The sequence below is a fragment of the Botryllus schlosseri genome, chromosome 10 (assembly GCF_051294905.1).
Source record: "Botryllus schlosseri isolate E-star chromosome 10, Bs_hap1, whole genome shotgun sequence".
NCBI classification, from domain to species: domain Eukaryota; kingdom Metazoa; phylum Chordata; class Ascidiacea; order Stolidobranchia; family Styelidae; genus Botryllus; species Botryllus schlosseri.
This window is the reverse complement of record NC_137245.1, coordinates 3,429,939-3,442,223: the sequence shown is the minus strand read 5'-3', so window position 1 is coordinate 3,442,223 and position 12,285 is coordinate 3,429,939. Positions and strand designations below refer to the sequence as shown.

General features: G+C 41.4%; 2 protein-coding genes across 2 annotated transcripts in view; one reads left to right on the top strand and one right to left on the bottom strand.

Moving 5' to 3' along the window:
• LOC145448770 (uncharacterized) overlaps nt 1–12,285 on the top strand; it is a 163,460-nt gene that overhangs the window by 10,136 nt on the left and 141,039 nt on the right. The window lies entirely within an intron of this gene.
• Nucleotides 3,784–9,590, bottom strand: LOC145448764 (uncharacterized). The gene is made up of 8 exons (XM_080327222.1): nt 9,482–9,590; nt 9,306–9,420; nt 8,957–9,238; nt 8,649–8,723; nt 8,130–8,455; nt 7,339–7,501; nt 4,804–4,910; nt 3,784–3,977 (listed from the first exon to the last, which is right to left on the bottom strand). Exons 1-8 carry the CDS (start codon nt 9,575–9,577, stop codon nt 3,909–3,911), a joined length of 1,233 nt encoding a protein of 410 aa, XP_080183348.1. The 5' UTR covers nt 9,578–9,590; the 3' UTR covers nt 3,784–3,908.

Sequence of the window (12,285 nt, the reverse complement as noted above, 5' to 3'; positions counted from 1 at the left end):
ACAATTTTATGCAATCGCTGGGTTTCCTGGAGTCATAGGTTGCATTGACGGGACTCACATCCCCATTGTGTCTCCAGGAGGCCCAGATGCTGAGGTATTTCGAAACCGCAAAGGTTACTTCTCGCTGAATGTCCAGATGGTGTGTAACGCACATCACGCGATTACAAATATTGTTATTCGATACCCCGGATCCGCACATGATTCAAGAATATTCGAACATAGCGTACTGAGAGACAACTTCGAGGATGGCAAATATGACGGAATATTGCTGGGAGATAATGGATACCCTTGCAGACGTTATCTAATGACACCACTCCTAAACCCCACAACAGAGCCAGAGAAAAAATATAACTCTGCTCACATCAACACGTGCTCGCATTGAGCAGAGTTTTGGGATGCTCAAGCGAAGATTTCATATGCTGCATATACCTATGCGAATGAACTTGGAGAACACCATCCCAGCAATAGTTGCCGCTGTATGTCTTCACAACTATGGAATACAGACTGGAGAGCCTTGCCCTGATCCAGGGGGAAATGATGATGATACTCAAGATGATAGAGATAACAGCGCCATACCACCGAGCTTATCAGGCCAGGCTTGCAGAAATGAAATAATTGCAAACTATTTCACGTAACTTGACAGTAAAATGACCACTTTATTTTTGGCAATGTCAAAATTCACTGATCTCACTTATCTCGAGTTGATAATAAACCTATGACAGTTTGGAAATTTGTAACTGATAATGCTTCATCGCCATGCCATGCAGCTCCTCTTTTCTTTTCTCCTCCCTATCTCTCAAAACTTTCTCTTCCTCCAGCATAGCAATCTTTTTTTTTCAGCAGTGCAATCTTAAGATCTTCAATGGACTTGGCTGAAATATTTATACATGCATAATGCATAATTTTAGACAGTTGCAACACAGACCCATTGTACAAGGAACTCTGGCAAATAACTAATTTTTCACTGACTTCAACTGTGTAATGTGTATAGTGGTACTATTAGTTGAGCATACCAAGCAGCCAGCACATTGATGATACTCAATTTGCGAGTATCACAAACTCACTAAATTCTTGGAACATGCACCAGAGATAGCAAGAGTTCTAGATAACACCCTTGAGACTAATAATAATGCTATACAGCTCATAGATAAGGTCACACATTGCAACATACGCCAGACTACTGTAGGCTCGAGAATAGGCACTGGCTCTCATTACCTGCATTATCAACTTTCTCATTCTGGATGACTTCTACACACACTGCGGAAGCGCAAAGTATTAGAGAAATGTTGATCAAGCACAATTACTGAACTTCTTACCAATTTCACGTTCTGAATTAGGTGGTTGTTCCGCTACAGTCTTTAAAAGCAAGTTGGATGACGGGTTCTCCTCAAAACAACCTATGAAGGAGAGGTCTGAAATTATCAAACTGCCCCTCACTGATCACACACATATTCATCAAAAATTCGCTATGAAATCAGATGTAGTTGAAGCATGACAGTTTGGCAGACTGCTAAACGGGTGACTCCAATAAGGTCCTATGACCTTTGCTAGACTTTACTATACGATGCCTTATGGCTAGTGGTACCTTCCATGGTCTTTACACCTGCACTTTCATCTTCTGTGAGAGCAGAATCTGTGTGTTGAGATAAATAATGAATCATAAAAGCAAGATCAAAATTATTAGATATGTTACCAAGAGCAGTACTAGACAAAAAGTTGCTTCCATCAAAGACGTCTGTGGTAGGTTCTTCAACTACATCATTATCCCAGTCATGAGTTATTTCATGAATCTCTTTTGGGACGAGGCATGAAGTAAAGGTGTCATTACGATATGCAAGTAAGAGGTATGCAAATTGGAGCAGGATCAATATATGCCAATGAGCTATTAGCGTCAATAAGCTAATGGAGGAGACAGCTTGATAGTGCATTTATAACACAGTCTGGGATTGTTCCGCACAATGACAGTTCTCAACTTACAAGGATGATCTCTCTAATTGCCAATAGCCTATTGGTAGACTGTTCAGAGATGTTTTGGAAAAAATAAGTTGCAAAAATCCATTTCCCAGGCTGTGATATACATCACTGCTATTGCAGAATAGCGTCACCCTCATAATCTCAATTGCTGGCGCCTGCTTCGATTACTACTTACAAGACACACCAAAGATAGGCTACTACTCAAAGCACACGGGTGTGATGCTAAGAACTGTCTTGACACACCAAACATATTACGCTAAACGTACTCGGATTCCAGCTGTGGGATATGCACTAAAATTAGGCTACTCACTCATGACTTTTTTGCTGATATGACTTATATCAGTAATTTCAGGCACACCACCACCAGTCTTTCTTTGCTCTCTTTTTAAAATGGCATACTCGCTGCGAGCTTTTGTTTTCATGTTTTTGAAACAATTTTTAACTTGAAGGCCTGTTCTTTTCACTCCGACTCCTGCACCATTTAACTTCTCTGTTATTATATTCCATTCTTTATCTTTTTCTGCGACTGAGACTTAGTCGTTTTTTTTCGATATTGCAGAAGGGTGCAAAATAAGAAGGTCAGCAACCATATCCTTCTCTGCCCCCGTGAAATTCAAACTTCGTGTCTTCTTCTTGGTGTCTTTCTGATTTATTGTCGAATTGCTAGCCATCTGAAACCAGTACCGTATGGTAATTGAAAATACCAAGACGAAAACGATGTTGGAACAGGGGACGCCAGAAGCTACCATCAGCAACATGTTACTTTAAAAACAACACTTTGCCATAGAATTGCATACGCACGCCGAGCCCGGACAACGTAATGAGTGCATATACTCCACAGAATTCGGACAAACTTCACTCGGACTGGAGGTGTTGAATCCCACCGACGTTCAGTGACCGGTCAGTCACTGTCCGTGAAATCGCTCCCAGGCCAGAGGAGGGAGAAAGTCGGGACTAACCAAACGATCTAATATGTGACCTAATCTGACACTCGCAAGACATAATTAGACAGTATGCCTTATCCCCAGTTACCCCTACCATCACCAGGATGAGACACACTACACCAGGGCCGGCCAACCCGTGGCCCGCGGGCCACATGTGGCCCGCGAGAAGGTTTTAAGTGGCCCGCGAGGTCATTTCCTAAATTTCTAATATCATCATTCATCAAAAATGGATTGCACAGATTGTGAACTTGCAAGGCCAACCAAAAATTTGATTAGTCTGGCCGCAACACTTGAGATGTGATGACTGAAATATCAGATTCGACGCATTGACAGATCCATCAACCATTCACATATTGGTATATCTTTGTACACTACCATAAAGCAGAATAATTTGCGGTAGATTTATCAAAGGTAAAAATTTTCTACAAGCTTGGCGCAACATGTTGTCACTCGATTTCTTGTTTTTAATATTGTTGCCCTTTTGTGAAAATGGAAGAACACCTAATGAATCAGATCGAGTCTAACTATATTCGCGATTACGAGACAAAGTGTCGTTCAACATATGCGAAATTGCGTTTGCGCTCGCAGTAAGACCGTCGACTATGAAACCTAGGCACGAAATGACTGACGCATGTTGGTCGCATCTTTCTATATCGATATGTCCATGCGCCGAATAGCCCAGTCCTCGCAAACTTAGCCCAGCGATATACAACAGGCCCGCAATATAGTCAAATGACAATATTATTGACCTATGAACTTCAAAAAATTTTCGCGCTTCGCGCGGCTAGTGGCCCGCGCAATAATTCGTCAATCGAATGTGGCCCATTGGCTGAAAAGGTTGGCCAGCCCTGCACTACACGATCGATTATCCGGTTCCCGGAAATTATATTACAATCAACGAAATACCACAAAATGGTCAAGTGTGCAACATTGGAAGAACAGGCAGGTCAAACAGCTGGAACTCGATAAAACAACAAACAGTGTACGCCTTTACCATTTATCTTCACCATCGTGAGGGCAAGGTTGCGACAAGATACTGTCTTTCTTTGAATTCTGCATCTAAAATATTAATAGAGAAATGAATTTCAGCAAATATGAAATAATACTTTAAAATGCTATCATATTCCGAACACTTTGATACCAGTGTTGGGATGACTCGAGTCACCTTTTTCGTATGACTCGACTCGAGTGACTTTGCTAAAAATGACTTGACTTGGCGTATCAGAAATGTGGATTGACGTGTGACTCACAGTAAAATTTATGGGTCAATTTCAAGTCATCAAGTAATCGGTGTCAATAAAGATCACTGTATCTTGATGTTTGGATTGTTTGCGAAACGCTGGTGTAACCCGTGAGAGCGACCAATCATCAAATGATCATGCGCGGTAAAGCACCTTCTTGCGTACCTCTATATTAGTTCATTGGTTCAAAATCAATGACCACTCAATCTGTATTTCAAGCAGCTGGCACAATGCAATGACGTATTCATGCTCATACTTCGAAAACCAACTGGACTCGAATTTTGACTTGACTCGAGTCACCTCCAAAAATAAGTGAATCGACCTGACTCCAGTCACCTTAGGAAATCAATTGACTTGACTAAAGTCAAAATGTGCAATGACTCGCGACTCGAATGTAGCGACTTGACCTCAACATTATGGTAAATATAACAGAATCAGTGACTGTAAGACCGAGAGTCTTTTGCAAATCAAATTCATAAAACATTGTGTAGCTATAATTCTAATGCAAATTAGGAATCATCGTCCGCATCAGCGCCATTGACAAAATAGATATACTACACTCAGAAGCCTAAGCAGCATAGTATGGTTCAACACTATGATCTCCGTCCACATCCCATATTTTCACACAATCATATGTTATTTACCTTAGATTGCTGCGCTTTGAATTGTTCAGGTGCATGACGCAGCACAGATCTCACCGCGTCTTCATAATCTTTTTCCATAACATTCCGGTGAATATTGCAGCAAGCCCCTAAATTTGAGATCGTGTCAAACAATTCAGAGCAGTGATTCCCAACTGCAGCCCTGAGGGCCTCATGCGGCCCCAGCTAGCGTTCTTGTAGCCCCCCAAAAAATATTGAGAAATCGATCTATGCAAAAAATATATTTCTATAAAATACTCTTGCTTGGCTTGGAGTCAGGAGTTTTCAATTAGGGTTGCACGCAAGTTCCGAGTAGACTGCTAAGATTACGTCACTGCAGTTTCAATGCAATGTGCCCTAACTTAGTTGAACGGGCAGTACCTATAGATATAGCTAGATATATTGACAGGACCGTAACAGCAGCATCGCAAGTACCCACCCCCAATTGGGGGGAGCGAGCTCGAAGGGGGTCCAAAATTATCAAGTGAATTAGCATTAATTATATAGAGCAGTGGTTCCCAACCTTTTTCGACTCATCGCCCCCTTTTCAAACTCCACACCGAGCATCGCCCCCCAAATATTGGGAACCGAAAAATGGGCATACAGACTGAAATCACCAACGAGTTGACTAGGAATGCAGGTCAACTTTTCGGCTCGACTTAGAAATTACACTTTCCCAGCTAAATTTGGTTGAGTTGACTAACAAAACAGTTGATTTCTCCGACTTGATTCAAAAAAGACCGTAACAGCACTTCGTCAGCCCCTCCCTATACGTTGGTCTTGACCCCCCCTCCATAGGGCAATAAGGAAAACTTGTGACCCTCTCCGATCCAACTCCCCCGATACCTCTTTACCGCTACTTCTCAGAACAAATTGTTGGACACTTTAGTTAGACGGCTTAATTCGCGCCAAGCGCGAAAAATTTCTATCATTCATGGTTGCATCGGTCAATATGATCGGGAATTGCGTATATATTGCTGTCAATTTCTTATCCTCTCTCTGCTTATGTATTCAGATTTCCGGTAAAGCTGAGTGAGGTGTCTTGGAAAATGTAGGGCCCATAGATAATAATTGAACATATTCGGGCGGACCCGTGGGCAATGTTCCCTCGAACCTGCGCAGTGCTGACACGGTCTCTGCGCAAAGATAAATCAAGTTGCGCACAAAAAATCCGAAGTGATGACTTTTTTTAGTCGTTACGCACTGTTGTACAAGGGTCTACGCAGTGAGTTGGTGAGTGTGCGCATACTCGGTCAAAATTCGGAGGGAACATTGCCCGTGGGTATAATGACTTCGCTACGTAATGACATTTCATGACCTGTCTGCGATGTCAAAAGATATTCAAATCGCCCATACGTACTAAACTAAAAGACGAACGCGATTTCCAATTGGTATTTCTGCACTGGCAATTAATTTTTCTCTGCGAAATGGCATTTTTTGTGGGGTTCTAATTGCCAGGACAGGAACATTTGGCGCCAGCCATTTAGGCGCCTATGGGCAATTAAATATATATGTATATATATCGAGTCGGTCAGCTTAAAGGCAGTTCTTTTCCGCCAAGGTTTTCTCGTTCTAGCACACTTCTCGGAGTCGCATGTTACATGGCCTGAAACTTCATATGTCTTGGTGCGTCATGGTGTGATACTGGCTGACGCCGAGATGCCCATTTCTATAACTCATGCGTATTATTTCTTGGAGGAAGGGTATCCAATAAGCTAGAAACACGTGACCACGAAATGGCGCGCAGGGCGAATTTTTATTGAAAAGTTGCCTAAATTTCCAAATTTATACTCCATAATTAGTGTTAATTCACGAAAAAATTGTGGGATCCTTTCGAGCTCGGACCCCCATCCCAATTGGGGGTTTGGGTGTGGCAGCTACGGTCGTGGACGCCATCACACCCATTTCAACGCGCCATCGCCCCCTTCTTCCGTTTTCGCCCCCTATCGCCCACGTTTGGAACCACTGATATAGAGTATTTTATGAAATTTTATGCAACTTTTTGAGCGCAGCCTCAATTAATAGGTACTTTTCGACCAAGATAAAATACGCAAGATTTATAGAAGTGGCCATATTTGCGTTAGCCATTACCGCGCCGGACGAAGACATATGAAGTTTTAGGCCATGTAACATGCGACTCCAATAAGTGTGCTAGAACGAATGGCAGCGAGAAAACCTTGGCCGAAAGGACTGCCCTAATGCTGACCGAAAACTTCGTTATGTATATTCAAAATACATATGGGTATATTCCATAGCCACCAAAATGACTGGCGCCTAATGTTCCGGTCTTGGCAATCTGAACGTCGCGACACAAATAGGCTACCATCCCGCAGGGAAGAATCATGTGACAATGAAGAACTATTTATTCGAAATCATGTGCATCTTTTAGTTTAGTTTTCATATTTTGGTGACTATATTTTGGGTTCCTTTCATTGCCCTGGTATTCGTGCGGCCGTGCTCTGAAATTCTAAATTTGGCCCTGCCATCGAAAAAGGTTGCGAACCACTGATTTGAAGACAGCAAATATGTTCAACTTACGATATATGATTTCGTATAAACCGAGTTTACACAGAGCCTTTTTATTTTCATTTCTGCCCTTCACAAAGAACTTGGCCCAAACTCCAGCAGTTGCAACTCTTCTACATAATTTTCTGACAGAGTCATTCAGAGAGTGCCCCCCGACAGAACTCATTGCTTTTACCTGAAAAATAAGACAAGTTAACACATCATTGCAGTGTCATAAGACAGATGTGACAAAGTTGGAAGGGCAAAACGAACAAAAATGTTTGGCCATTTCCTTCAGAACGCCACCGTAATGGAGCTGCAATTAATTGAAATTTTCACAAGACCTTCACGGTTCAGCTGCCGCGTCTGCTTAACTCGTCACATGGCACGATGTCTTCACCGTCGCACTTGCTCGAAATAGAGGCAGTCACGTAGAGAACGAATTTTAGATAGCTGTAAGCAGATCTTTATGAAGGAATTATGTCGAAAGTTCATTCTCTGCGTGACTGCCTTATTGGGTCGAGCAAGCGCGACGATGAAGACAGCATGCCATGTAGCGAGCTAAGCAGCAGCGGGAGCTAGAGCGTGAAGGTCCTGGGGAAATTTCAATAAATTGCAGCTCCATTACGGTGGCGTTCTTAAGGAAATGGCTGCGGATAATAAAATTTGTTCATTTTTCTCTTCAATTTGAGACCACATCATCTTTGAGCACAGTGCTCATTCAATTGTATCAGAATACTAAATGTATCTAGAGCGCAGCAACAAGGTACCATATTTCTTGTGTATTACATAAGCCAATTCTCTATTATATACTATTTATTTACCATTCTCCACTTCTGCTTAGCAGTATTGATCTCATTTTCAAGAAAGCTCTCCAGTTTCACAACATCCTGAAATGGTTCCGGAACGATATCTTCGATGAGTGTTACACCTGTGCTGTGGTCCTCATTAGCAACTGGTCGGCCATTGGAGTGTAGCAATTGCAGTATCTGCTCCAGTAACCTTTCGTTTTTTTTACAATCTTGTTTCAAGTCTTTTTGGTTCTCGTTGATTTTTGCGATTTCTTTACACAAGAAGTCTATACGAGATCGCTTCGGCTTTGTTTTGGACAAGCTGGTGTCTTCAAGAAACGTTGAGCTCAGTGGATTATCTGAACAATTGAATATTTTACTTCAGAATACACAACTTCACTCTACTACAATTATTCTATTCCCGAGTTTCGTAACCTTTTGCCGTCATTATGCAATGAGAGTAGAACCGCGACGTATGCAACATTTGTCAGATGTCTTGGCAGACCTCAATTTGGTTGCCGCTGTCATGATAGATCAAGCAACTGAGCTCACCATTTGGAGTTGGCCATCCCCAGTCTTGAATTGAAAGATTCTCTTCAGAAATGGATGCTTGTTCCAAATGATCATCTGAACGGATTGATAAAAGCCACTAGCATTTCAAACACATACACTAGCAGGCATGGGGTGATTAAACGTGCAGAGAGTATCTAAAATCATCATACTGCTCCATTTAGCTAGACTTTACAAATATTCAACTTGATATTTTTGAACAGCTAAGAAAGTTATAAAGCAATTACGTTAAAATTGTTAAATCATGTTTGCGGGAAGCCGACTGACAAGATACTACAGGAAGATCTAACCTGCATTTGGTGGTGCACTTCCAGCAATAATGACTTTACTGGTAGATTTATTTTGCAACTGTCCTTTGCGATGATTTGCTGGAGCTTCAGCAAGATCAGCTTTAGCAGGACATCTGCGCTTTTTTCGAACTTTGTCATCGTCACCGGAATCAGAGCTTGAATCACACCTATATCGCTCAGGATTTCGTATACGCCGCTTTTTCCCAGCATCTGATGGCGAGCTATCCAAGTTACTAGTGACAAGTACCTTGCTAAATTTTCTCATAGCAATCTCCCATTGATCTGAAAACATCAAAGTATAAAAAGAATTACCTGTGATATTTTGTTAACTACGTAATCTTGTACTCGCCTGTGTCATGCATCATTCGTATTTCATGTTGAGGCCAAGAAGGGTCAGGCAGACATTCCTTCTTGGCTTTTGCCCGAGCAGTACCTCTTGGGGGCCAATGACAAAGTAGTTTGTCCTGAAATATTAGATTATGAACAAGATGGGAGAAGGGATGAAATTAATGAGATGCAGCTTACTTCACATTCTTTGATCCAACTTCTATGTACAATAGCAGCATCATCAGGATATTGAGGAAAAACTACAACACAATATTTATGATAAGTCTCAGACATGACGAAAGCGCTGAAACAAGAAATTTACAGTATAATTATCAACCATATTCAAAGTCATGCATGAGGGCCATAAACACTATTGCATTACTGGAAAATTCCAACAGCATCGCTCTGCATGATAACTCACTAGATGAGATACGATGTACCTCTCCCAATGAAGGTTTGGTGACATATGCACCGATGAGATTAGATGAACACGGTGACCTGAACAATGGATTTATGGATTGATACACGCGACACATAAGGTTTGAATTGGAGTCATCGCCAGGCATGATCTCCAAAATTTCACAACACGACCCATTTTTCAATATATAAGAATTGTTTGGTCTTTTTGATGACAACTTTTTTGCAGGAACATTCTCGTAAACAGCTGGAACAGACTCTTTATGACGCTTTATTACTTGGGAGAGAGGATATTTACCAGATCTGACTTTTTTCAACATATTTTGCATGTAATTTTCAAATCTAAATGCTGAGCAATTGTCCAGTCCTTTAAATTTAACAGCATCTTCGGGTAAGTGCAACAGAATGTGAACATTATAAACAGAAAATATCTCGCCAAAAAGATCCACACTTGTTCCAACGAATGACTTTAGAAGTCCATGCGAAAATTTTGGTAGCTGCTCACTAACATTAGGAGAAACTAGAATACAAATAGCTGCATTCAAAGTTAAAAAATGGCTGTATGCATCTTCACGTAAAACGTCCTTAAGAACAATTTTACCAGTATACAGAAGAAATTGACGGAATTCAGTTGCCTTCCAGCGATCAACTTCCAGCAGGGTTCTGGGTTTTCGGACAAAGACGTCAGGAATGCTCTTTTTCAAAGCTAACAATCGCTCGTTAATAATGCGGATATGGTTCCCCGAGAGGATGGCATTCCTTGAGGCTCCCTTCCTATCAGGGTTTTTTTCACCTCTCATCCAGCGCAATAACAAACGTTTCATTACTCCCAGGCAGACACAGTGCATATAGTCGATATTAAAAACAGTTACCATATCCACAGGTAGATCACAAAATGGAGAGTACCCATTGTGATGATGCGGATCAGTCTGCTCACGAAAAGTTTGGTCTGTTCTAGGTGGAAGTGACTCAGTAGCAGTGAAAGTCATTCGGCGATGCACAGATTTCCCCCGAATTACACATCTATCACAACTGGAATAACCGCTATGAAGCTTTATGGCTTTTACAAGAGCCTTGGCTGGGGCATCCATTATGACGCAAGCTAAATTTACAGAAAACAGTTTGTCATCAATAGTGATGCCTTCGTTCAAAATAACTTTCAATTCATCAATGGTTTCTTGTAGGAATTCAAGGTTCTGAGGCTTACATGTGCCACTTGTTACGGCAATGGGAAAAACTATTTCTGGTTTAAAGTTCAATACACAACCAAGTATGGGCCATAGGTTGATTTTGGAACTTTTGAAAAGAGGCAAGCCATCAATATTCAAAGCTAAGGAGATCTGATTTGTTTTTTCCAACATATCTCTAGAATATTGTTTGAATACTCTTTTTATCTCGGATGATATACCAAGATAGTGATAGAGCATTGATGATACATGCTTCAATGGTATCTGTTTCTCAGTTTGCTGCAGCGATCTTGCTGTTTTAGGTAAGTATTCATGACCAAACTCCCGTAATAAACGCAACAGTGAATCTATTGCTGATTGTGGAATATTTCGTGTTGATGCCCATTCTGCTAAACGAGACTTGAATAGTAGCTTCGTTTCGGCATCATTCGGAAAAGAGCTGGCCGAATCAAGTTTATCCATGGGCGGTGGTGACAATTTGGTTGAAGAACTACACAAGTCAAAATCGTCAAATTGACTACTATTGTCCCCTTCAACTTCAAGGCATTCTTCCATACTAAAACCGGCTTCAGAGGACTCGTCACTCGATGTCGATGATTCACTCGATTCAGTCAAGTTTACCAGCAATCTAGACGAGGAGCTCTCTGGCAGAACGATATTCCGCGAACCTTTTGTGCCGCCAGCCAATCTAGTTCGGGATCGTTTTCTCCTCATCCATTCTCGTTGATATATTATATTATCAATAAATCTCATAGCCATAACGATATAGTAGGGCTGGGCAGAATCGAATAGAGGTATCTCAATATTGAAATCTCAAGTAGAGTTTTAATGGCATACCGTATAGCACAGTTGATTGCCAACCAGACAGACAAAATATTACTCCAACATACATATCGTTCCTGCTCAATGGAATGTTATAACCAAGAGAAACAGTATATCTTACCTTTTTGCCGTTCATAAATTTAAGTTTCGTCAAGAAAGACGTAATAACAGATTACCACTGCTGTTATAGAATCAACATGCCATCACTTATATATGCTTTGCCTGGATTAGAAGTGTTATGCCTGGCGATAATCAAACTAACTGACATACTGACCGTATGCATTATTGCATATGATTGTCTACTGACTATATACGTAGCAAGTTGATCACCAATCTATGTGCATGGCGCCAAGCGGTTGAGAATGCTTCCCGGCGATGAGAGCTGCTTAGTCAACCATACCAGACGGTCGCCTGAATCACATGGAGTCATGGAGTGTGTGTACTATGCGCAGTGAGCAATTGCGCATGCGAGTGAAAAACGCTAATCATCTGTAATATTCCCGCTCGACCACATGGCGTCGGAGAAAAAAGCTCAGCGCGTCTTCAAATGATCGCGAATGTTATGCACCGCAGGAA

Coding starts and splice junctions, on each gene's coding strand:
- LOC145448764 (XM_080327222.1), bottom strand. CDS start 9,577: ATGTCTGAGACTTATCATAAATATTGTGTTGTAGTTTTTCCTCAATAT. Junction 8,456..8,648: donor GGGATGGCCAACTCCAAATG/GTGAGCTCAGTT, acceptor TCAATTGTTCAG/ATAATCCACTGAGCTCAACG. Junction 3,978..4,803: donor TCAAAGCGCAGCAATCTAAG/GTAAATAACATA, acceptor TTAATATTTTAG/ATGCAGAATTCAAAGAAAGA.